Source organism: Amblyomma mixtum, chromosome 2 (assembly GCF_055824585.1).
Source record: "Amblyomma mixtum isolate Tamu chromosome 2, ASM5582458v1, whole genome shotgun sequence".
NCBI lineage: Eukaryota > Metazoa > Arthropoda > Arachnida > Ixodida > Ixodidae > Amblyomma > Amblyomma mixtum.
This window is the reverse complement of record NC_143013.1, coordinates 175,070,415-175,097,156: the sequence shown is the minus strand read 5'-3', so window position 1 is coordinate 175,097,156 and position 26,742 is coordinate 175,070,415. Positions and strand designations below refer to the sequence as shown.

Genomic DNA, 26,742 nt, shown 5'->3' with positions numbered 1-26,742 from the left:
CACTCCCATCTTCCTCCCTTCCCGTTAAGGAGAGTTTCAGGTGTCTACCGAGATATGCGAGAAAGATACATTTCCTTTCCTCAAAAACTAGTTTAGCGACGAGCAAGGCGTGTAGCCGAACCAGCGATGGTGTTGTGTGGACTCCCTGGCAGCGTTGCAAGACGCTGTCGCATTCCACTCTTAGAGGCGAAGCTTAACATCTTAAGGACACATCAGTCACACAAGCAGCAACACTGCGCTTAAGGCGTTTGCCTCACCGCACTTTAGGTCAACAAAGTGCCCCCCCCCCCCTGAATTTTTTATAATGATTGCACACCTACCACAGCCCTCCATAAAGTTAGCAATAAAATTTCAATAAGGAAAGGTGCCAGGCACGCTGGCACAAACTCGCCAATGCTATTCACCGCCTGTTTACAGGGTGTATTCGGGGGCCTGAAATGGAAACAGTTGGGCCTAAGAGTTAAGAAAATACCTAAATAATTTGCGATTCGCTGATGACATTGCCTTGCTAAGTCACTAAGGACGTGAACTGCAAAGCATGATCAATGAGTTAGACAGGCAAAGAAGAACGGTGGGGCTAAAAATTAACTTCCAGAAAACCAAAGTAATGATCAATAGTCTAGCAAGCTAACAGCAGTTCGCAACTGGTAGCGAGGTGCCGGAGGTTGTACGAGAATATGTCTACTTAGGGCAGGTAGGGACCGCTGATCCGCATCGTGAGATGGAAATAACCAGAAGAATAAGAATGGGGTGGAGTGCATATGGCAGATTCTCTAAGATCATGAACAGCAATTTACCAATATCCCTCAAGAGAGAAGTATGCAACAGCTGTATCTTGCCGGTACTCACCTATGGGGCAGAAACGTGGAGACTAAGAAAGAGGGTGCAGCCTAAGTTTATGACAACGTAGCGAGATGTGGAAAGAAAAATGAGAGGTGTAACGTGGTGTAAGGGTAACGGAGTGGATTCCAAGAGAAGGCAAGCGTAGCAGAGGGCGCCAGAAAGTTAGGTTGGCGGATGAGATTAAGAAATTTGCGGGGATACGGTGGCCGCAACTGGCAAAGCACAAGGTTAGTTGGAGAGACATGGGAGAGGCCTTTCCCCTGCAGTGGGTGTAGTCAGGCTGATGAAGATGATGCCGCACTTAACGTCAACACAGAAAAGATAACAGAAGTAAATAAGAATAAACCTACTGTCGAGCCGCTGTCCCATTTCAGTTTCAAATATGTTGTAGTCTTGTATGAGAAGGGTGTCGACTTCCTGGAAGAAGAAAAGATTAGAAGGTGTAAGCAATAAAGAAGCTACTTACGAGCAGCGAACCCGCTCAGAAACACGGCCTTTCTTCACCCTCAGTTCGCAGCACAGTGACACAGTCATGAGAACCTCATCGATGGTCACAGAACACTTACGACATATATTAACTGCAGCTCCCATGGCTATTAAACCATTTCAATCTCTTGTTCTGTTGGTCAGCGCCCAAGCAATTATTTGATGGACATGTTCTTGAAACTGCATTAGGGTTATACCCACGTCTGGATGCTGGCGAAAGGTTATTAAAAAACGAAAGCGAAGGCACCATATAAATTACCATGGCCATTGCTTAAATGGCTTGGACTTTTCATCTGCGTAAAGTACATTCCGCATGAAAGTTCTTATTGCACCTTTCTGTGTTACACACTACCTCAGCGAAGAAGGCTAAACGCAACTTTATAAGGATAATAAATACAATAGCACCTGCTCATTACCACGGTCACACAACAGCGCGATATCTCTTAAGGATAAGCTGCAAGGAACGTGATACATATTGGCAAATTTTGTGTGACTTGGGGTGGTCCGTAATTGATTACCACCGCCTTCTGTTACTGGCATCTGTGACAAAACTGCCAGCAGTTTTGTTATATTGGGAACTTGGGAATATTGGGAACTTAGCCAAAGCGCTTAGCTCTTGCTATGTTTGTCCTGTCCAGTGCACAACGCAGGAAGCATACCAAAGGGATCACGAATAATAATGCTCAAGACACTTCTCGCACATGATTGATCAGAAGTATTGATTGCATTTAGAGTGCCATTGGCTGCATAATGGCCACGATTTGTGCGATGCAGAGTGTACTCCAAAGAAAATACCCCGGGTTTGACCTGCAAATGCAACAATGCAACAATAGTCGTAAGCAGGAAGAGACTAGGGGAATATTTCTACGTTTTTCTTCTTTTAACTTGTGGTGTTGATCTACTGTAAATTATTAACCTAATTGATTTGTGGATGAAAGATTACTTTTTAATACCACATGCTGTCCGCGGGGTCCGAAACCACGACTTCCCAATTTCGCCTCCGGTGCTCTGCCAGCTACGGCGGTGGCTGTCCAGTCTTCCACTTTTGAAGGTATTTGTTTACTGTGTAACCGCAACAGGGGAGTGTTCACCCCTGCCAACCTCATCCACAGACGCGGACATGGTACGCTCTGCATTACCGCGAATGACACGTGGAACATGATCGAACGGCGAGGGTGGAAGCCGTGTGAGAGCTCTCTTACGCTTTTATCTGTCATCAATTTCATCAGCCGATAAAATAGCGACGTTATCGATAACTACTGCGGATATTTTCAAAATGAATGATAAAAAATGGCCCACTCCGGCAGTAATTACGTCTTGAAAGTTAAGCTGAGCTGCCGTGTAAAAACTGCCGACAAGTACGTTACTTCCTAGTGCGAAATTTGAGCGCAGTTCATCAGCTGTTTCAGCTTTTCGTTAGATTGAGGCCAAGAATCCGAGAAATATGGTATGTATGTACAATTACAGGCAATTTGTTTTTTTTTCATACATTTTCCTTCTTCAAGACACACTCAACTAACAGTTCTTGATTGTCATGTAGGAAGCTTTCTGGTCGGAGAAATAGATGGATATTTGCTCGGCTTGCTGCTTCAATGCCTGGTTCTCAAGTACGAGGTCTGAGCAAGTATTTCGCGAGGTTGCCAGAGCCGTGGGAGGCATTGCGAGCGAAAGGAATGGGATGCGCTCCCGCATAAGTGGTAAGAAAATCCTGTTTGTCTTTATATGTACGCACACCGTTGTCAGCGCTAACGCATGAAGACCACATCTGTCTCTCACCCGACGCACCTACCTATAAGCGCGATTCGGGCGTCCAATGTGCGAGGGATCCAGTTATGCGCACTTCCTTTCCTTAAATTGATCGGAGTGTAAAACGTTGTCAACGCCAGCGCTAATGAACACAATAAACGCCGACGGCCTATGGCTTCAGCGCCGCGTTTCTGGCACACCGTTGTGAATGCCAACGCATGCAGCGCGCATCTGTCACTACCGCCGCGTAGCTCAAAGCACGATTCAGTTGTCCACTGTTCCAAGAGAGCAGTAATGCGCCTTTTTTTTTGCTTTCCAAGCTCCCGCTCTATTGTTTTCGCAAAGCGGTTAATTGGTTGGTTTATGGGGTTTAACGTCCCAAAGCTACTAAGGCTATGAGAGACGCCCTAGTGAAGGGCTCCGGAAATTTTGACCTCCTTGGGTTCTTTCACGTGCACTGACATCGCACAGCACACGAGCCTCTAGAATTTCGCCTCCATCGAAATTCAACCGCCGTTGCCGGGATAGAATCCGCGTCTTTCGGGTCAGCAGCCGAGCACCATAACCACTGAGCCACCGCGGCGGAGCCTAAAGCGGGACTAAGGTGTCCCTGCTGGTTACAACGCACAACGGCGACGGCGGCGCCGGGAAACGCAGAAACGGGCTGCGAAGAGCTGTGCTCTAAGACAAGGCCTTAGTAAATAGCAGTATTTAAAGCCAAAGTTCTTAGCAGAATCCAAGGTAGACAGTGGTTTTTATAATGACAACGTATTAACGGAAGTGTCCGCTAAAATAAAGCAATTTGAGATCCCCTAGGACTTATAGCGAAAGCATGAAGGCAATCACAGTGACCGATAGCCCGCTTTAAGTTCAAAACGTGGTCAGAGATTTCTGTCCCTCGACGACAATTTACAAAGCACGTCCATTTCAAAGCCTTTGTCCATTTCTGTAGACTATCCTCAATGTGGCGCCAGCGTGGCGTCGCGTCTCTACAGGGCCGACCGCAGCGAGCCATGTTCCCCCTGCTCCAGTCGGGCGCGCCTCTTCCAACAGGCGTGCCTGGACCGACTGATGCTCCCCGAGGAAGAGTTCCTTCGGCGTTCTTCTTCTTCTTCTTCTTCACCTCTTTATAATGGCACATACCCACGTGGAGGGATTGGCCAAGGTATAGTGGTATACATAAGGAAATTTTCATAAGGTTACGAGAAAATATCGGAGCCAAACGTGAATTTTGAAAAATGTATTCATGAAAAACGACAGAAGAATATTTGAAGTGAAATAACAAAGAACATTTTGGCGAGAATAATAATTAAAAAAAAAACTCCGAGACTTTTAAAGGAGTTAGCAAATCAACCTACAGGTTGCAATTATGTAATCATGGAGATTCCCACAAATTGAACTCAATGCAAAACCTTTGGCGCTCGCTCCGAACGATAACAACACTGGCAGAGATAACGGGAGCCCTAACCTGGAGAGAGGGACCTCCTGGTAATTCTTTCTTTGAAGTGCGAAGTTTGGACAGTAGAGCAGGAAATGGTCCACAGATTCAACGTCCCCGCATGAGTCACATAGGTTTGTCGGAGACCACCCACATCTGCATAGGTATAAATTTAAACTGGGAATCCTGCACCGCAGTCGCGTCATTGCTACCTCACACTGCCTGGTTTTACACGAACGGACGTTTCATTTATACGCTAAGTGCCTTCGGCGTTGGAGCACTCGCTTCATCGCCGTCGACAGGGGCCGCGTGACCGTACGGCTCCTGCCTTATTGAGTGTGTGCAGTGCGCGGTGTTGTTGCGCGTTTCTTATTTAGTTTGGGAGCGTGCTTCCCCCGCGGCATCCGGACATTATGGACACTGTGGACATTATTACGTGCAGTGAATGACTTTTGTTTGCAGGGCGACAGGAGTCGCCGTCGTGTCTTGAGTGATCGCTTTTCCGTAATCGAGCGACACTAGTCGCGAACTGTACTCTTGTATTTTTTGAGGGACTGTGGTCCCTTATCGTGTAACCATGGGGTCCAATAAAATTCTCTTGAGAGCTATCCTCAATGTGATAACATCTGCCAGCTTTCATGCAAATTCTTCAGCTCTGAAAAGGTTATTACCGCGTGATACAACCAATGCCCAGTATATCGAGAGCCCAAGGCATTCATTATAATCTATCATGCGGGATGTTATGAGTTTCGAATACTTGAGGACAAATTTCTGTTCCTCGCTGCCAGTGAGACTATCACCTAGTAGGATATGGTAACGATTCTGTACATATACTTCACGGCTGCCTTTGGAACGTAAAGAAGAAAAGAAACATGGAGAGCGATTGCTATAAGCGCAACCTCCAAGGTAAAGGGCGTCGGTATTAATGTACGTTGCAATTGTCAGAGATGGTCGATATCGGGAATTTCCTCTTTCTCTGGGAATTTTAGGAGTAAAATTTGAGGGAAGCGAACATTTTATGAGCTTTCAAGTCAATTTATAAACAACAGCAATAATAAAGTGCCAGGTATCGGAATTTTTACGCCGAAATTGTTCTTTTTGCTACAGCGTAGAACACAGCTAGTCGCAACGGCAGGGTAAGTGGAAGTTTAATTTTCCGAAGGGGCAACCGGATCATGCAAAAGCTTCAGCTGAAAGGTTCACGATACATACATACCAGTTGGAGCCCAGAGACTCCGCATAAAAAGCTGCGCTTTGTGCTTAACGTGCACAGCTGATATCGCCCAACACAGAGCGTACGCCTAAAGCGTACTCATTCCTAAGACATTAGGCTCATAATCCGAACAGCATCACTTAGCCACTAAGGTCGGTTGTCCCTACCTTCTTCTTGAACAACGCTCAAGCCTGCACGCATTTCTCCAACAGGATTCTTCTGAGAGGCAGAGTATACGTTCCTGAACTCAGGCGCTGATTCACACAAGGAAATGGAATTCAGTGTGCGCTGTGTTGTCTTGGCTGCGCCTCTGCAGTTTCATTGAAATGGTGCCTATCTGGAGCCCGTTCGTTGTTTTCTTTGAAATTTTTTCCTGCCTTACGTGAGGTTAACTGCGAGCAAAAACGAAGCACCATTTTACTGCGCTGTTCGCGCTGGACTTCAAAAAAAAATTTCTGTGGTTTAGCTCCGGCTAAACCTTGAGTGACGAGATAGCTGTAGCTAACCAAGTTGAACTCGCTTAGTCGAATTTGCAAAGTCAGTCTTTCGCCGCTCCGTTTCGCTGGGCGTTCATTTTAAGGCGAAAGCCTTTAATGCCTCATACTGTCGTTAGCAGCCGTGTCGGCAGCGGTGCCGGCTGCCGTGTCGGCCGCTGTCTCGGCATTAGAACTCGTCATTTGGAATTTGAACTAGTCATTAACCACTCATGACTAGTTAGTCATGATTGGTTAATGACTAACTAGTGATGACTAACCAGTCATGACTGGTTAGTCATTAGTTAGTCATTAGTGATACAGGCTCGTGCTGCTCGCTTTGTATCAGGCAATTACGACTTTTCAAAAAGATCTTACGATATTTCCAAAAACCTAGGGTGGCCGCTGCTAGCAACGAGGAGGAAATACCTGCGCTTGTCGCTATTTTACAATATTCTTAACACTAGAACAGGTATTGATAAAGATAAATATCTAAAAAAACCAACTTATGTATCTGCAAGAACGGACCATTCCCGAAAAGTGCGTGAATATGCTTGTCGAATAAACTTATTTAAGAACACCTTCTTCCCTAAAACAGTACACGAGTGGAATGGTTTGCCTGCCGAAATTGTTTCCGGGACCCCCTCGTCTTTTATCCAGGATCTCAAAAATATTCTTTTTAATGGGTTTTAGCATTTCTTTTAACTTGTCATACCTGTGTTTCCATTACCACAATACAGTGTGATTAAGGGATGCAAATAGTGATGTTTCATGCTTTTAAATTTGCTACTGAATTATGTCATCTGTGCACTTATATTGTTTTTTTTTCTTTCCCCCCTACACTAATGCCCGCAAGGGCGCTGTAGGTATTGTAAATAAATAAATAAATAAATAAATAATCACTCATGACTAGTTAGTCATAATGGGTTAGTCATGACTAACTATGAATAATGACTGATTAGTCATGACTGGTTAGTCATTAAGCAGTCAAGACTAGTTAGTCATGACTAATTTGACTGGTTAGTTATGACTAGTCATGACTGGTTTCTCATGGCTGGTTAGTCATGACTGGTTAGTCATTAAGCACTCATGACAAGTTACCCCCGCCGCGGTGGCTCAGCGGTTACGGCGCTCGGCTGCTGACCCGAAAGACGCGGGTTCGATCCCGGCCGCGGCGGCTGAATTTCTTGAAGGCGAAATTCTAGAGGCCCGTGTGCTGTGCGATGTCAGTGCACGTTAAAGAACCCCAGGTGGTCGAAATTTCCGGAGGCCTTCACTACGGCGTCTCTCATAGCCTCAGTCGCTTTGGGACGTTAAACCCCAATAAACAAACAAACAAACAAACTCATGACAAGTTAGCCATTAACCAGTCATGAACAGTTATGACTGGTTAGTCATGACTAGTCATGACTGGTTTCTCATGGTTGGTTAGTCATGACTAGCCAGTCATTAAACAGACATGATTAGTTCGTCATTAACCAATCGTGGCTAGTTAGTCATCAACTAATTAGTCAGACAGTCATTAACCAGTCATTGATTAACAAGTGATGAATAGCTTGTCATTAACCAATGATTACTAGTTAGTCAATAACCAATCATGACTAGTAAGTTATGAGGCGCGACTGATGAGTCATGGATGGTTAGTCATGACTAATTAGTAATTAACCAGTCATTACTATCACAACTGGTTAGCCAATAGTCATGTTTAGTCACAGCTGGCTAGTCCTGACTAACCATGACTAATGACTGATTAGTCATGAGTAGCTAGTCATTAGGGAGTCATGACTAGTTTGTCATGGCTGGTTAGTCATGAATAGCCAGTCATTAACCAGACATGACTAGGTTGTCATTAACCAATCATGACTAGTTAGTCTTCAACTAAATAGTCAATACTAGCTAGTAATTAACCATTCATCAATTAACTAGTCAGGACTTGTTGGTCATTAACCAATCATGACTAGTTATTTAATAACCAATCATAACTAAGTCATGGGTCATGACCCCAATTAGTCATGGCTAGCAAAACCAAGTCGCCCCATAGCCGCCTCGTGTGTGCCAACGGCCGTGCGGCCAGTTGCGTTGAAAGGCTTTCGCCTCGCGCACTTTACATCGTCAAAGTGGTCCCTGAATTTTCATTTTCGTCCTGTACGTGGATTCACTCTCTCCCCCTCTACACTCATCCCTACTCGATTTACCGCTACGTACCGCTACGATGACGGTACGTAGCGCCATCAGGCGGCGCCCACATAAACCACTCCCTCCTCCTCTTCCCAATGTACGCCACTGCCCAAACAGGTAGCCGGCAGCGCCTCCTGCTCGTCTCGTTCGGGTGCAGTGGGGCCGTGCGGGGACGCAGGAATCACGCGGTGAGCGGCGAACAACGCAGCGCACATCTAAGACGCGTTCATCACGACGCTTGCGGCTTGCTACCGGTTTCTTTCGGCGCGCAAGCTATGCAGGTGTTCGTGCTATCGGATTTCTCGACAACGATGTGCCGACGAAATACTACAGCAACTTGAGTTTAGGTGAGAAGTGAGAAACGAAAGCAATGAGAACAGAAAAAAGAAGAAGTCGCTATCGCGTCTACTCTTAAAGCGAAGCTTAAGTGTCTTCCTAGTTATGTCACGGCTTGTGCCCGGTTGTGTAGCGGCGAACCAGGTTTTACTCAGCCTAGTCTTGAATCTGGTTGTTTAATTAATAGCGGGTATAAGAATAAATGTTCTAAAACTCTCCTCTTGGGATCGCGCTCTTAGGAACTTTGAATGTGCATTTTATCGGAGTGCCATTCTCAGCAGCTCGTATTGAGCAAATATTAGCATACGTCAAAATTCTTCGCAGTCCTGGCACTAGGTATTCAGTACAGAGGGGGAGTGCGCCAGAGAATACGGGCCTTTGTTGCCACGTTTTATGAATCCTATTCAGAATTTCTCATGCCTATTCACAAAAGCTATAGAGCCGGTGCGGTGGCTCAGTACTATGATGCTCGGCTGGTAACACAAAAGACGCAGGTTTGATCCCGTGCGCGGTGGTTGTTTTGTGATGGAGGTGAAATTCTAGTGGCCCGTATAGTGAGTGAGGCCAGCGCACGTTTAAGAACACCAGGTGGTCGAAATTATCTGCAGCTACCACTAAAGCGTCAATAATAGCCTGTACCACTTTGGGCTCTTGACCTCCGTGAACACAAGCCGACATGATGATTACCTTTCCAGAATAGGATAGCCAAGTTTTACGTTGCATTATAAAGCATGTGTGTAGAGATGGAGTAGATTATTTTTCTTAGTTATGCTTATAATATCTCTTCCTTTGCGCCGTACAGGTCAGCATGCCGGATTGGTGACAGCAGTCAACCGGGTGCAAAAATGCCTCTTACAATACTAGCCGGCCCATTATTTTCTACTTTCAGTTGCGTAATATAGTAATTTTTTATGATGCATATGTTGCGTATGCCTATATTGGATACGTTTCAAACAAAACAAATTTGTACGTATTCTGATCGTCATTCAATCTGTGAAGGCTGTATGGTGATACTTTTTAATGATTGCAAGACTGCCTATAGACAGTGGTCTACTGCAGGTTTCCTAGACAGAGGCGTTTAGACTTGCTATAAACGCGCGAGGCCATATATTGATGGGATATCTATATACCTGTGTCTACTGCACCAGGAGATATTTGTCTATAGGCTGTCTACAGAACGAAATCTACAAAGAGTGTATGGCCATAATTTTCTACATTGTGTTTACACTGACCATTGACCTGTGTCTATGAGACATTCAGCACACAAGTCTTTAAAAAAGTCTGTTACAAATCTATGGCCATAGACTATCTATTGGCTAGTGCATAGTGTTTGTCTATGACAAGCCTGTGGACTTCATTGCCAAATATCAACGGACAGTCTTTAGTCTGTCTATTAAAATGTTTGTAAGGGATACAGCGGGTCGCCTGCCCCCCTCCGCTTCGTCCTTTCACCGTTCTCCTCACAGTACCCTCATCCACCGCTACACGTGCGCTCCGCATAACTCGCCACATTCGGCACTCCTCCTTGGAGTTAGTTGGTTGCGCGTCCGCACTAACACGTCGTTGCGAAACTGGGGCAAGGGAAATCACCAGAATTCATCGCTGTGCAACCGTGGACAGTATCAATGCCTGGTGCGAAAGGGTGAAGTCTTGCTCAGCGTTTAATTTGTAGCCAAATGAGTTTCTCTGCGCGTCTTGTAGCTAGCGATCGCTGAAAAGATTCTTCCTCAGATGTACCACAAGTGCCTTGTGTGTCGGAGTGATCCTGATAAAGCGCCACAAGTCCCCATCGGACCTTGCATCTTGCACCAGGCGGGCATTCGAGATGAAGAATAACCCCGCTCTTTAATGAATCTTGTGGAATCACATATCCCAATTAGGGCAAGTAATGGTCGTTGCAAAGAAGGGTAAGGTGAACCGCTTGTAGCATTACCTAGTAGGGCGGTGAGGAATCTTGGTTTTTATACTGCAAGACATGCATGATACGCTTACATTTTCTATCTTCAAAGACTGGTCACCCATGTGTGATCGCATTTCTCCGTTCACACATCCGTCCACGCTGATGAATCTTTGTAAATTCTATGCACCTCTCTTCCCGGCCCAGCGATAATTCCTCCCACAGTTGGGACCGCGTGGAAGCCGAGTGTTACGAAAAAGGGTCGACCTCAATTCCTCAGATAACGTTTTCATACAGGACTTTCAGTTCTTGCCTCCCTCACGTATTCAAACCCAGGTATTTACAAGTGTATGTGATACGTGTTCCTCTATGGAAGTGTCATTAAGAGCCGAACAACAAGAAGGTATGTACTGCCTATACGAATGCGCTTCAGCATATAATGCAATAAAGTAATTCCAGGTATGACAAAAATTAACTCTAAAAGTCCCTTTCACTTAGGAAATTACTTTAAATTGTCCTGCAATGTGTTTTAACGTGTTCAACAGGAGGAGAGCGTATACAGGGGATAACCAGCGCATTTGAAAAATACATCCAAGCGTAATATGCAAAACAGAAGGTGGAGTCTGGTCGTTTACCCTTGTCCTAGTGCGGTTTTTCAGGAAACAGCTGATAACAATCTATTAATCCGGGCAGAGGTGCCTTTGGCTGAGAGTGTTGGATTAGCCAGGTGCAATAATCCAACAAGGAATCTGTGCGTTGAGAGAAGCGGCAAAGCGTACACCACGAGGGCATTGCGACGGGTCATGCATGGCCTTGCGGCGAAAAGGAGCGCTTACACGAGACAGATGAGCGTGGGTACACGAGAGTGACCAGCTCTTTCAAGTTATCTGCTAGTGTCTTGTCAGCTTTTAGAGCACAGGTCTTTGGCGCCCGTTCCTGCGTTTCGCGGTGTCGCCGTTGTCCCTCGTAACCAGCTCCGCAGCAGGGGCAGCGCGCTGCTCTAGTTGCGCGCGCATCTGGCACCATTTCCCGCGGCCTCCTGATAATTCATTTCTCTCTTCGCTCCTCCTCCAGTGACATCCTTGTGCGGTTGCAATGAGAGCGCGGGATCCGTGGCGGCGGATCTCGAGATGTGCACCGCCCGAGCAGAAACGCATAGCCGCCTCCGTCCGCCACTGCGACCCGCCTTCCCATATAAATAGTTTATTCTATGCCAGTTTTGTGAGCCGTGAGTGACGCAACTGGTGAAAGTCCTTCGTCTACCGCTGCCGCTGAACGAGCAGCCAGAGCAGAGTCCCAGCGCTGTAGCCGCCAGAATCCAGAAGTGGGTAACAGCTGCGAGCTGCGCTCACATTCCGCATTAGGATGTAACGCAATCGTCGGCAATTCTTTTTTCTTTGTGAACTCATGTTTAGGACAAATCCTGCACCCTTATCCGACTGCAGCAGCCGCAGGTCGGCTCTATGGGTTGTCGCAATGCCCTTTTGGAGCTGCTAACCGAGGTAGTCATTTCGCACCGCTTTGCATGCATCTGTCTAAGCTGTTCTTGTTTGCCTTGCTTCGACACTCCTCATGACGCCCAGAAGTTCAGTTCTCTGACGACATGGCGGAACTCGGAGGTCATGTTAAACAACTTTGTTGTTGTCTCGGATGGTGAAACTTCACTAAAGGGTGTTGCAGACTACTTTAAAGAGCTGCTCAGCGTCGCGACCTACCCTGATGTCCCACCGCCTCTACCCGGCACCTGCCAAGGAGCTGAGTAAGGCGGAGGAGCGAACTCTGCGGCGCCTGCGGACAGGAACTCTTCTCTGTCCTGACATAGCAAAACACTTTGATCCGAACACAGATGGGCGCTGCCCGCACTGTGGAGAGATCTGCAATATCTTTCACATGGTGTGGGCATGTAATCAGACTCCTCACCTTCCCCCTTCCCCCACCCCCACACGAGAGGCATGGGAGACTGCCCTCCTCAACTGCTCCACACTCGAACCCCAAGGGCCTCTAGAAAAATGGGCACGAGACGGGGCCTCGTCGTGCGGTGTCCCGGACTAAGGATACCGACCATGTAGCGGGGTCTTCTGATCCCCAAACTATCTCTCAGTATTAAATAAGTTTTTCAGCACCACATCCTGTCTCGTCTAAGCGTCGTTCTTCGACGTAAGATCTTGCATCACCTAGTCCCGCTCTTCTGCCCCTCTTTATGCCTGGTCGCTTACCCATGCGTTCATATCCATCCATAATATAGGGCGGACATTCAGCCTCACACTCGAAGCTACGACGAGAGGGGAGGCGTGTGGAGGGGGACAGCGGATCTTGTAATGTCACGAGTGTCGTCATTTCGTGTGGATCAGTTAGCGGTTTAAATTATAAAAACCAGCGTGGCGTGTTGACTGGACATCGTGCCTTACGTCTTTTCCATTCTCGTTACCTAGCGAGGCATACTTTCAACATGTCATGCGTTACAAGGACAACGATGCCGCATAAACAGGAAACGCTGCCTCCTTAAGAGCTGTCAGTGTGAAAGTCTGTCCAGAGCCAGTCCTCGCCTCATCTCGACGTAGCCAATCCGCTCATCCGCGGAATGAATGAATGAATGAATGAATGAATGAATGAATGAATGAATGAATGAATGAATGAATGAATGAATGAATGAATGAATGAAAAACTTTATTGTACTACAAGTGTTCTTTCTCGCAGCGTAGGTGGAGCCCTCAGTCCAGGGCTCCAGCGGCCTTTGCAGTTTTGCGAGCCCTGTCGATCAGCTTGAGCTGCTCTTCAGGCTTTGAGCCGGACAGCGCGGCCTCCCACTGCTCCGCTGTTGGTGTGTTGCTTATCGGCGCTGCCTGCATTTTCTGACAGGCCTATGTAACGTGGTAAAGCGTTGGGTGTTCACCGCATAGCGGGCATTTATCATATGTTTAAGGATAGATTTTGCTCAGTAAACTCAGATTGGGGTATGTATTAGTCTGCAGTTGTCTCCAGGAAACCGACTGCTCTCTACTAAGGTCTTTGGGGGGAGAAGGTTAGGTCTTCCGGAGGGCTCGTGGTGTTCTAATATGGCTCCATACCGTCTAGTGAATGCGTCCAGTTCCCCTTCGGTGCGCGCCTCCCGGTTGGCGTATGCTCGGGCGTTGGCGTCCGCACATTGTTTCCCTTTTACAGCCTCATGGCCTGGTGTCTACGTGATGAAGCACCTCGTAAAGGTGATTGTCCTCGCCTTGAGTATGTAAATGGCTGCAGTGGATATGCATCCACTGCTGCGTCTTGTGCACGCCTCTTGCGAGTCTGTAATGATGTGTGCATGGGGCTCGTTACTCTGCTGGGTGATGGCGAGTGCAACTGCTGCTTCCTCAGCCTCGAGGATTTTGTTGGTTTTTATCGAAGCACACTTGATTTCCCTGAGCTGGTGATCCACCACGCTGGCTACAGAGCCGTATCGGTGTCTGTATGTGCTTGCGTCAACGTATAATACGTCTTTTGCCCCGGCGAAGCTTCGTTCGTGGAATTCGGATCTTGCCTTTCTTCTCGCCTTATGTATATCTGGACGCATGTTTTTTTTTGGAATCGGACTGATCTCAATGATCCTCCTGATTTCATTTGGAACGCTCGCTGTGCTGTTGATCTCTTTCAAAGCGTCCCTCATGCCCAGCAACCGCGGCGTGCTTCTGCCTGTTTCGGACAGCATCAGTCCTGTTTTCTGCGCGAGAAGGTGGGCCTCGATATGTTATTGTACTGTGTTGTTTACGCCCAGTTTAAGGACTTTCTCCGTCGAAGTGTTGACTGGCAGTCCGAGAGCGTATTTGTATGCTTTTCTAAGAATTGCCTCTAACTGCTCCTTTCCTCGCTCGAGCGGTGTTTGGTAGGGGACGCCGTATGGTGGTGGTGAAAAACATTTATAGTGCAATAAATATTTACAGAGAGGTGATTGGGGTAGGCCCTATTGGCCCTTTCCCCTAACAATACTAGGTGGAGCCCCTATTCCGGGGCCCCATTGGCAAGCAACGCCGCCCGCGTCCGGTGAACCAAGGCCTTTTGGGTCTTTAGGTCCTGACAGCCGAGCAGGGCCGCCTCCCAGTCCTCTCTGGTGGGGTTGGGGTTGGGGGGGATGGATGGGTTGGATTGACACGCCCAAACCATGTGGAAGGTGTCAGCCACCTCCCCACAGAACTGGCACGTGCCATCAAAGGATTCGTTGAAATGTTTAAGTACCGCCGGGCACAGTACAGTGTTAGTAAGAATTTTGATGAGGAGGCGCTCGTCAGCGCGATCCAGTCCCTTACAAGGGGCCGGGTAGCGCCGTTGCTCCTCCTTGTAGTAATCGGTGATGTGTTTGAATGTAAGGGCCAGATTGTCTGATTGGGAGTAGGCTTCCAAGGACAGGGAGATAGCCCGGGGAGAGAGTGCGCGGGCGGCCTGATCGGCCTGTTCGTTTCCCTGTAGGCCCTGGTGACCGGGGGACCAAATCAGGTTGCGTGGAGTTGGATCTTCGCATCGGCAGCTATATTCCAATATGCGCCAGGCAAGCGGGGGAGCCCAGCCCAACTCGTAGTTCCGACAGGCCCCTCGCGAGTCGGTGATGATGTGTTTTGACTTGGGATTCGTGAGAGCCAGAGCAATGGCAATCTCCTCCGCGTGTGTTGCGTTGTAGGCTTTGAAAGTCAGTCCGTTAACTGTGTTTGTGTTGTGTACGACTGCGGCCGTGTACCACCCCCCGTGGTGTGGGCCGGTAACGTCCACGTAATACACGTGTTCTTGGTTACCATAGTATCGCGCCAACGCTTCCGCGCGCGCCTGGCGACGACCGCTATGGTCTTCTCTGGACATGTTGCGGGGAAGGGGTCGGACCCGGAGGGCGCGTCTCCAGGGTGCTGGCACTCTCTCCCTTTCCTCAATATGGTAGTCATGTTTGATGTGTAGCCGGTCCAAGAGGCGGCGACCGGACGTGGTCTGTGCAAGACGTGTGTATTGGTTGACTAAGTGGGCTTCTCGAAGCTCCCGGAATGTGTTCACCACGCCCAAAGCCAGAAGTCGCTGGTTGGACGTGGTGACCGGGAGGTCGAGAGCCCGCTTGATGACTTTCCTGTGGATGACCTCCAGTTGGTCATCATCATGTTTGCGCAGGTGCAAGTAGGGGGTTGAGTAGAGGATTCTACTCGTCACGAAAGCATGGGCAAGCCGCAGTGCATCCTTGCTTCGTAATCCGCCCCGCTTGTTGGAGACCCGGCGGACCATGCGGCCCACCTGGTCTCCCACTGTGCGAAGTTTGGCTAGGGTAGTGTCGACCCTGCGTTGATGGTGTATGAAGAGACCAAGGACGCGGATCTCCTTGGACTCCCGGATCGGTCCCGAGGGGAGACTGATGCAAAGCGGTGTTGTGTCCCGAGGGGAGGGACGTATGTGCACAAATTCTGATTTAGATGGGGCGCACTGGAGTCCGCAGTAGGCCGCGTAGTCGTCGACTAGGGTCGCCGCTGCTTGCAGGCAGGATTCCATGTGCCCCAGGTTACCTTGCGTGGCCCAGATAGTAATGTCATCCGCATAAAGAGCGTGATGTATCCCGGGCAAAGAAGACAATTTGGAGGGAAGATGAAGCATTGCCAAATTGAAGAGGAGGGGGGACAGGACCGCGCCTTGAGGTGTTCCCCTCGAGCCGATGGTGTATGGCCCGTGTTCCGTATCTTGTATGCGTATGTAGGCTTGACGGTCTGTAAGAAATTGTTTTATGTAGTTGAATGTTTTGTGGCCACAGTTGGTGTTACTGAGGTGGTCCAGGATTACTTCGTGTTTGACGTTGTCGAATGCGCCTTTAAGATCCAAGGCCAGGACCACCTTGTCGTTGTGGGGACATTCGACAGGATCTAAGATGTCGTGGTGAAGCTGCAGAAGTATATCCTGTGCTGACTTGTGAGGGCGAAAACCGAACATGGTGTCCGCGAAAGTGTGCTGTGTTTCGAGAAAATCGGAGAGTCTGTCGCGCACCATCGTCTCCATCAGCTTGCCGACACAAGACGTGAGGGAGATGGGGCGAAGGTTCTCCACATCAATAGGTTTGCCGGCCTTCGGAATAAAGGTCACGAGAGCCGATTTCCAATCGAGAGGGAGAGGAGTCTCTCCGTCCCAAATGCTATTGATGTATTTGAGAAGCGCGGCGTAGGCTGCGTCGGGAAGGTTGGCCAAGAGCTTGACCGTAACCCTGTCGCGCCCGGGTGCAGTGCCCCGCTTCATTTTGCTTAAGGCTGCCCGGAGGTCATGGAGTTGGAAAGGCTTGTCCAGCTCCGTGTTCTCTTCGCCTGCATACGAGAACGCCGCCTGCCGGGGGTCCTTAGTGGTGCACAGGTATCGATCCCTGAGCGTGTGCGCTAGCTGTTCTGTCGTTCCTGTAAAGTTGTGCAAGGCCCTATGTAATTGGCGTTGGGTTTCCGTGCGTGTTTGTATTGGATCGATGAGAGCGCGGAACAGGCGCCACGTGTTGCGGCCAGACATCTGGCGAGCAGCCGCGTTGCACCGGTCCACCCAGTTAGTGTCGGCTAGCTGAGTAGCATATTCCGCTGCCTGTTGTGTGAGTTCGAGGATGCGGTTCTTTAGGCGTCTGTTATGTTTCTGTTTCTTCCATCGCTTCGTGAGGCTGCGACGGGCCTCCCAAAGGTGGAGAAGGTGGTTGTCCACGTCTGTTTGTGTTTCTGTGAGCTGTATCTGTTTTTCGTGTAGTGTGAGTGTAGACGTGAGCGATCTGGACCAGGCGTCGTATCCCGACTGGAGGGGGTCTACGATAGGTAGAGAGGTGCGGAAAGTCGTCCAGTCAGGGATACGAGCTTGTTTTAGTGGGCGTTTCAGGGGACGCATGTAAATGGTTGTGTTGATAATACAGTGATCACTACCTAGAGTGTCCTCTGTATTCAGCCAGTCGGCATGACGTATGTTGCGTGTAAATGTGAGGTCCGGGCAAGTATCTCGTTGAATGGAATTGCCGACACGTGTTGGGTTGGCGGGGTCAGTGTGCAGGGTGAGTCCAAGTGTGGAAAGAAGTTCCGCAAGCTTCCTCCCACGCCTATCCTCCCGGGGGTATCCCCATAGCCTGCTCGCAGCGTTGAAATCGCCGACGATTAGGAGGGGATCCCTACCCGCCACCTGCAGAGCTTGAGTGAAAATTTCATTGAACGTGACGTTCTTAAGTTTCGGTGGGCAGTAAATATTTAGAATGTGTACAGGTGGGTCAGACCGTTTTAGGGGCAGCACTGAAACCATCGTGTATGGGAAAGACGGTGTTGTTGGAAGTGTGACCTCCTGCGCAGTGTATCGCTTGTGAACAAGTATACATGTCTGCGGGTTGTGTTGAAATGTAGTGTAGTTTGTGAGTTTGGTACCGGCGCCGGGTTCCTGAAGGGCAACCACGGCGACGAGGAACTCAAGGTTCTCAAGAAAGAGGCGGAGATGAGTCCGCTTCTTGTGGTTCTTGAGACCCCGGCAGTTCCACTGCGTTAGTGTAAGCGGCTGAGTTGTTCTTGCTCGCGACTTAGGGTTGGGGGCCATGGTCGGAGGCGGAGGGTGGGGTCACGTTGTTTAGACTCCCCAGTCCGCTAGTGCCCGGCGCAGACGTGCAGGAGTCTTCCGAAATGTCAAACTCATCGGGAATAGCTCTATTGAATTTTGAGGGGCGGTTAGCGTCCCTGATGGGTCCTACGCGTTTAAGGACGCGCGGATTGTCTTTTATCCATTTTTGGATAATGTGCGTTACGGCTTGTGTCACCTGTGCGATGACACTCTCCACCTGACGCGCGATGGTATCATGGATAATGTTGGGGAGGTCAGCCAATTGTGTTTCAATTGCGGTCACCCGGGTCTCCATGGCCGCGGCGCTACTCTCCACAGGAGGAGGGATCTCCCTGTCTGTTATGTTTTCTGCCTCGTCGCTCGACGCGGGCGGAGTATGGAATTGGGATTTGAGCGAGTTAAGCTCGCTGGCTAGTTTTTCGTTTTGAGCTCGCAAAAGGGCGAGCTCGCGCTTGAGTTCCTGTGTCTCGGCGGTGCTGGTGGGGGAGGAGGGAGGAGGGGAAGGAGAGGAGGCGACCCTCGCCCAGCTGCCTACCTTGGGTTGGTTGCAGGCGGCGTCGCCAGATGAAGCGCTGAGAGCTGGGAACTCCGCTGCTCCGGGTGGTGGCGTTACCGTTGCTGTCTTGCCAGGGGGAGGCATCACGCCACGCCGTGGCGTCTTCTGGTTGTTTTTCTGCCGCCCTCCCCGTGTAGCGCCGGCATTGGATCCCTTGGATGGCGTCCTGGTCCCTGGCTGCGGCAACTTAATGAATTTGGCGGTGCATTCGCGGGAGCTGGTGAGGTGCGGGCCCCCGCAGATTAAGCACATAGGATTGCAGACGTGGGGGGCCATCCCCTCAGTTCCAAGCCCCACGTTTTGGCCACAAATGCCGCATCTTTCCTTGACCGGGGTGGGACAGTTGTCCACCCGGTGCCCCAGTGTGCCGCAACGGTAGCACGCTGGCACTGTTTTTTTATACTCCTTGACGGGAGTCAGTTCTGCGTTATAGTGAACGTAACGCGGAACGGTGCGTCCCTCAAAAGTCAGCACAGCTACGTTTGATTGTCCCAGCTTGCGCACATGAACTAGTTCACCACCGCGCCACTGCACATTATGTTTTAGTGACTCACTGGTTTCTAAGTTGTGAACAGATATCACACCGCGACACACATCACCGGTGAGCTTGAGGTGGCCGTGAAATGCGAGCGATCCTCTGCTGGTGTTGAGTTGAAGGTCCGTGAGCAGCTTTTTAACCACCTCTGGGTTCTGCGTGCCACAGACGATGATATTTTGTTCCCAATTTGGTGAAATGGTGATGGTGTTCATGTGCTGCCTACCGATGAGTTGCGAAATGGCAGCGCCGAGCTCACCTTGCTGGAAGGCCGTCTTGAGGGAGACCGTACTGCGTGGCCGCAGCACGACCACGTAGTCGTCAGGGTTCATCCTGACCGTTGGCTTGGGAGTCCACTTCGAGACTGGTGGAGAAGTCTTCAGTGGAGGTGTAGAAGACGGAGCGCGAGCGTCTCCCGTTGTTGAATTGTTGAGAGGAGTCTTGGGTGTTGCCGCTCCTCGTGCGTTCTGCCGGCGGCGGCGCCGGCTCTCAACGACTTGGAAAAGGGCAGCTTGCTGCGCCGAAATGGTGGATGGGCCGTCCTCTGGCTGGCTTACAGGGACAGATGACCACGACAGAGTCGTGGGGTCATATCCGCGTTGTTCAGGCAGAGCCATGTTGAGAGGTTGGCCGGCAGGCGTCTCCGCAGCCAGCGGCGGAGGAGCCGGAGCCGTTAGGCTTGGCTCGACCGCTACGTGGTGATGCGGAGGGTTGCTCGAAATGGCCAAAAATTCGGCGTACCTGGGTGTGATCGGGTTCTCCAGGTTCCTGCTGACTTCACGGTTGCAGTCGCACAGGTTTGCTAGGCGTTACATCAGGTTGCCGCGGTTCCAGCCGAGAAATCGACGGAGCCGATGCACCACGCGTCCGATCGCTCCGCGCTCAAACGCGGCGTCTCGGGACGCCGTATAAGATCCTACTGACCACGAGGGCCTGTACTAGCCTACATGTGTCTTCCTCCTTCATACCTCTTCTTCTGTTGGAAATTCTTGCAATCACCTGTGGCGGCCGGAAAGGCGTGCAAGTTTCGTGAAGACTAAGGTAAATTGGTAAATTTCGTAAATTGCTTTTTGAGGAAAGGAAATGGCGCAGTGCCTGTCGCACATATCTCGGTGGACACCTGAACAGCGCTGTTAGGGAAGGGAGGAAAGTGGGAGTGAAAGAAGAAAGAGAAAGAGGTGCCGCAGTGGGGGCCACCGGAATCCACCACCAGGGGATCTTAAACGTGCACTGACATCGCACAGCACACGGGCGCCTTTGCGGTCCGCCTCCATTGAAACACGGCCGCCGCGGTCAGGTTCGAACCCAGGTACTTAGGCTCGATAAACGAGAGCCCTAACCACTGCGCCACCGCGGCGGTTACGCTGGCAAACGCTGTTGCGTTTTATGCGCCCAACAGATTTTAAAGCTATAATTGACGCCGTAGCGAAGGGCTCCAGAAATTTCGACCACCTGGGGTTCTTTAACGTGAATTGACATTGCACAGTACATGGGCCTCTAGAATTTCGCCTCCATCGAAATTCAGCCGCCGTGGTCGGGATCGACACCGCGTCATTCGGGTCAGCAGCCAAGCGGCATAACCACTGAGCCACCGCGGAGGCTAATTTTTAAAGCGTAAGCGTTACTACGCTATGTTCCGCGAGTTTCGCCGACACCACCGCTTTGACCTTAGCGACCTTCAGCCGCTCAGGAGCTGCGCCAACACCGATGGAGAGAGGGAGCATCAAGAGCAAAGGAGAGGCGCATAACTCAGTGGGAGGCCGCGCTGCTCAGCTGGGACCCGGAGGTTGAGCTCCGAGTCACAGAGCAGGCCGAAGAGCTCGCCGAACGACGTCTTCGGTCGGCCACCTGGCGTCCGGCCTAGAAGAGCAGCCCAACGCGGGAAGGGAACATCACACCAACCCGCGCCTAAGACCTCTTCTTTAATAATGCTTACCTCCTCCTCCTCCTGGCCCCCTGGGACATTGAATAGGTTGGGGCAACCGAAAAGGAAATAAAAATAATAGGCCCCTGCCTGCACCGTTTACACACAACAGGCTTAACCCAATTGGAAAATAAAAGAGGATGCCCGTAGGCAAGTTGTAATTTGACCACCCGTGGGTGGAAAAATAAAATATTAGGGATAATGCTACATTAGCGACCCACAGCCGAGAGAGCGGGCCCGGGGAGGCTCCCCTGACCTCCCCTGGGAAGTAGCGGAAAGGGAAATGGGACGTGGGAAGGGAATGGGGACAGCGAGATTTTTGCTCTGATCCTTCAATTATCTCGACTCCATTACTGGCCCGCCTGGCCAGGGCAGGGAGAGCATCGAGATTGCCCAATGGTGCGGCCCCACTCACGGGATGCCCGACCACCCACCATACGCAACGGGCTCCGACCGTCGGAGACAGGAAAACCTAACACGGGGTCAGTAGCTACCTGGGGCTCCTCATCGCTCACTAGAAGGCTTTTCCCACCTGCCGGCTACTAGCCGTTGAAGGTTTTTCGCGGTTTTTCGGACACCGGAAGTATGTGTGATTGTCCACGCCAGTGGACGCCCAGTTCGTCAACGGCCTCGCGGCCTCAGAACCGGTCAGACTCCGGGGGGCCCATCTGTGCTTCCTCCAACCATCCATGCACTTATTTCCTCTCCTAGCTTACTCTTCTCCTACTGAGGAGAGAGTGTTCAAGGCTGGGCGACCGGGCCACTAACCAAGAACGTGGCTTAGGATGAGATGACCCGGGCCTACTCCACCGGTACTCCACACATCTTCGGTTTTCGCCAGACTCTTACGAGGCAGTACTAAGCCCTCATCCCCCGGCATCCCGCAGGCGGTTAAGCCTGCGGCCGGCCGTAAGGCCGCTTCCCCGGGGCGGCGGTCCTCAGAGCCTGGCCACTATGAACCCCCGCGCGGACCTGGTTTCTCCGTAACCAGAAACCGACGCGTCGGTAGCCAGACTTGCACGCCCCCGCGCGCAGAGGAAGGAAGGTAGCATGTATTCGAAAACCTTTTGGCGTTTTGACATGCCTTCCGGGCCGGATTTCGTGGGTCCAACCTGAGTATAAACCCAGGCCTGCCTCCGCTCAGGCATCGGACCTCACGTGCACGACTGGCCCTCACAGTCGTCTGGGAGTCGCTGCCACTCCCATTGGGGGTTTGCATCCCCAGAGGATGGGTCCCGGCCATCCCATCCCCACTGCTGGCATTGCACCGAAACAAAGCCTAGTAGCCGAAACTACACCGGCCCGTATTCGGTGGCGGGGGGGGCCACGAGCAGGCTGCACAGTCAGATTTCCCCCCCCCCCCCCCCCCCCTGGGACAGTGGAAACCTCAGTCGCGCTTTAAGTGGTGGTGGTGGAGAAAAATCTTATTTATTTAAAGCCTAAAAACAAACAAAAATTCTGCAGCAGCATTGCGGGCGGCCTTCAGGCTTCCTGTTGTGGCGTTCAGGCCGTGCCTAGTAGCCGCGACCTCTTCCCAGGTCACCAGCCGAAGTTGGAGATTCAGCTCGGTGTTGCACAAAGCAGCCTCCCACTGGTGCAGACTGTTTAGGTGCCAAGAGGCAGGGGGCAAGTGTGCTGGGCAGGAGAGTAGGATTTGAGCGTAGTCGGCTCTTGGGCTGTCACATAAGCGGCAGGCCGGCGAGTACGCTCCGGGGTGGAGGAGGGCAAGACGTGTGGGGGTGAGAAAGATGTAGGCCTGAAGCTGGCGCCACAAGCGGTGGTGGTGCTGGGAAATGGAGCTGTGCGGAGGAAGCGAAGTGAGACGAGAGAGGCGGTAGTGTCAAGTAATATCATGGTACGTCAGGAGCGCGTCGCAGGTATCCATTCCCGGAGAGGGCGGGCTTGTCCGGTCGGCGGAATCGCCAGTGATATAATTAGCCGCCTCGTAGCTATCATGGGCTGCGTGAGCGGGCACCCGATGATTTGGATGGGGCCAGAGGCGATGGCGTCAGAAAGTAAGATGCCGGTGGGCGGGGGCGCCACCAGTCAAACCGCGTAGTTGTAGAACGCAGGCTTGGAGTCATTGAAAATTTATTCCGCGGAGGTCTGCGTGATGGCAAGGGCAATAGCTGCCTCCTCGGCGTCAATGGAGGTCGAAGTGCACACTGAAGCAGAAAGAGTGGGTTGGAGAGAGTTGTCAGTGACTGCAAGGGTGTGGGCTGAGCAGTGGCTGTACGAGGCGGCATCTACATAAGCAACGGCAGGTTTCCGTCCATACTCACGCCACAGCGCGGTGGCTCGCACTGCTCTGCGGGAAGGGTCGTGTTCAGGATGCACATTCTTAGGGAGGGGATGAACGGTTACGAGGGAGGAGACGTGGGAAGGCGGATAAGAGGGGACAGCTTAAGGGCGCGTTCACACTACACCAAAGTTCCGGCGAGCGAAGCGGATTCGGCCAGATTCGGCCGCTTTTGACGCCGACGAAGGCGGAAAGCGGCGCGGAGAGGGTGATCGGTGCGGGACCGATTTTTCCGCTTTCGCCGCGGAAGCGACGACGGGCCGTTGACGTCATGTCCGGACAAATTATAGCATGGCGGCAAGCATGGCAGCGGGCCGGGCTAGCGCTTTCTCGGTGGAGATGCTACTAGACGCTATAAAGGAACACCCAATCCTTTACGATAAGCGGCAGCTGAACTTTAAAGACGTGTCACATAAGGAGGAGCTCTGGGAAAAGATCGGCAAAGAACTGGGAGTGAGCGGTACGTACAATTGCTTTTATATCTTGCTTCACGCCGATACACGCGAGAATTGTTTTTTTTTTCGGATGCCAGTGTAGTACGTTTCGCGTTGTTCTCGTTATGCTGTGAACTTTTATCCCTTGCATGCGGACCTTGCGCGATCGTGTGCGACGCATGCTCATGCCGCTGTTGAGAACTCTGTTTTCGAGTGCCAGTAGAGTATACGTTTTGGCGTATACAGTATACGTTTCGCGTGGTCTTCCCGTTTTGAGCCTACGGGAAGGATGGTTGTTTTCGCGCCGCTGCTAGCTTTTATACCACGCATTCAGACTCGCGCGATCGTACGACGCATGCATTACGCACTGAAAAACCGGCGCACTTATTTTGCTTATGCCGCTGTTTGCATCTATCGCATGCACGCACAGCTCGTGCGAGCACGCGCGACGTACTTTCGTTACTTTGCTTGTGCCACTGCCAGCCCCTGTCCCATGTAGGTTCAGCTCGTACGAATATCTTGGAGTGTATATCATCACGGTAGCAGCGCTGGGCGTTGCGTGACAAGCTCTGGGGCGGACCGTGAGCGCGATGCATTTTTAGCGATTTATTTCGTGTGGCGAAAGGCGAATCCCAAATATTGTTGAAAAGTGAAGCCAAGGATCTTGATGTGGCTCCGCCGGGGGATCCTCTCAATAATCAGTTTGATTCCTGTACCAGCTTGGTTGTGTGCGCTTACGAGCGTGTACCTTCGTAACACCGAGGAAAATGTGAGCGCCCAGTTACCACATCTGAACTGTACAAATACAAATACAAAATGCCTTTATTTAAACATCATGTGATGCTAGGAGGCGCACCCAAAAAAGAACAACGCGAAACGTACTACACTGGCATCCGAAAAAAAAACGATTCTCGCGTGCATCGGCGTGAAGCAAGATATAAAAGCAATTGTACGTACCGGTCACTCCCAGTTCTTTGCCGATCTTTTCCCAGAGCTCCTCCTTATGTACCACGTCTTTAACCAATGGAGTAATTAACTTTTTATTCCCTGCAGTTAGCATGCATGTTTGTATTGAGATAGTGACATGTGATGAATATTCAATTTTGCACAATTTTAGTAACGCGCGCGTGTCCTGTGATACGCACATCTAAAATTGAGTTGAACTTCTATTGCTATTCTTCTATGGTATTGTATTGTATCTTGAGTTGTGCCTTTGCATTGTATTCTGCCTGCTCAGTGATTGATGTTTCTAATAATGGCGTCTTGTACAGCATCTTTCTGATTGTTTTGTAACTGCACAGTTTTGCTGCCTCCTCATTCTTTCTTGTTCTTGGCGCGACCGGCCACTTGTATATATCCTGATGCAATATTCCGGAGACGAGGCCTCGTCAGGCGTGCATTAAACGCCTTTTGCCTCGTCTGCCTTGGCAGTGCTTTATGCCAATGTGTGTTATTCGGTCTTGTATTGTAACCAGTTCTGTCAAAATAAAATGATCAAACAAACAAACAATCAAACTTCATGTTAGATGGACCAGCTTAATTTATGTGAAACAGGCAGCTTCCTTTCATCTCGTTTAGTGGAACTGGTTGGTTTTAAGCGGAACAGATGTGATTTATAGTTCCACGCCGGTTATGTGGAAACCAATTACAGTCAGTTCTTCGAAGTTTTAGAGATGAAACTTGGTCCCTGCTCGTGGGAGGTAAAGTTCATAAAAAATTTTCCTAATTACCTTGTAGGAAAGGACCAAGCAAAGGAGTTTCAATTTTCCTTTGGGCCTACTGATGTCGTTTCGTAGATACATGGGGTCATATTCTCGAAAGGCGCACTAATGAAATAAATGCCAACACTTAATTTCTATAAACATTCTTTTATAAAATCTCCAGTATTCGCGCTCGTATTCAGAAAAAAAACACGAGATTACGTAAGGCGATACCCGTAGATCAGCGCCTGGCGCAGGTTATCAGGTGAGGTGGAAATTTTATATTGCTCTTACGAGCGCACCCACCACCGCCTCCGCCGCGAAGCTGGTCTTTCTTCTGCCTTCCGCAACTCTTCCAGCATAGCCATTACAGAGTTGCAGAGAAGAATCGAAACAATCTCCTCCTCCTCTGAAATGCTCGCCATTCTGCGATAAAACGGCGCAGGACAGTGTGCAGCCGAACAACCAGCGACAAAAGCGCGCGAACTGTCTGCGGGTCTCACGCGCGCTCTCGCTTCGTTCGCGAATTCCCGATACCGGAAAAGAAACTGCCATGAGGTCTCGCTGCTTTCGTGAAAAAGCGAGAAGCAGCCGCAGTTCCGCGTCGGATCCGCCGTCGCGGGTGGGGTAATGAGAACAGCCCCTTTTTTTCCAGCGAAGCGAATCCGCTTCGCTCGCCGGAACTTTGGTGTAGTGTGAACGCGCCCTAAGGGTGGAAAGAAGTGCGCGGGCCGGAGGGTGTGACAGAGATGGAGGAGCTGCGCTGTAAGATGGGCCTCCTTCACCACCGTAATGGAGTTTGGACGCCCATGGACGATAGCCGAGTCGGCGAGGTAGATGTGGGAAGGGGTAGGGACGACTTTACTCCAGGCGAATGAGGCTGCGGACTTGGTCCTACTCGGCGCGAGAAATGCAGAGATAAGAAAGTCAATAGATGAAGCGGCATAGAACAAATGCTTAGACCAATCGGTGGAGGCCTTGTATGTGCATGCCGTGGTGGCGGTTGGCAATGCGGCGTATGAGGCCGATGGTCTGGTGTACAGTGCTTGTGAGTCGAGTGATTAGGGTAGTGTGCTTGCCATTAGACTGAAGAAATAGTCCAAGGATGCCCAGGGTAGAGACAAGAGGAATGG

The 26,742-nt window shown here is 50.5% G+C and overlaps 1 protein-coding gene across 1 annotated transcript in view; it reads right to left on the bottom strand.

The window, feature by feature from the left end:
* LOC149361706 (uncharacterized) overlaps positions 1 to 26,742 on the bottom strand; it is a 79,368-nt gene that overhangs the window by 24,917 nt on the left and 27,709 nt on the right. The window contains exon 7 of the mRNA XM_089568130.1: positions 1,194 to 1,260. Within this exon, the coding sequence (XP_089424256.1) occupies positions 1,194 to 1,260 (67 nt within the window). The remainder of the gene's footprint in view (positions 1 to 1,193; positions 1,261 to 26,742) is intronic.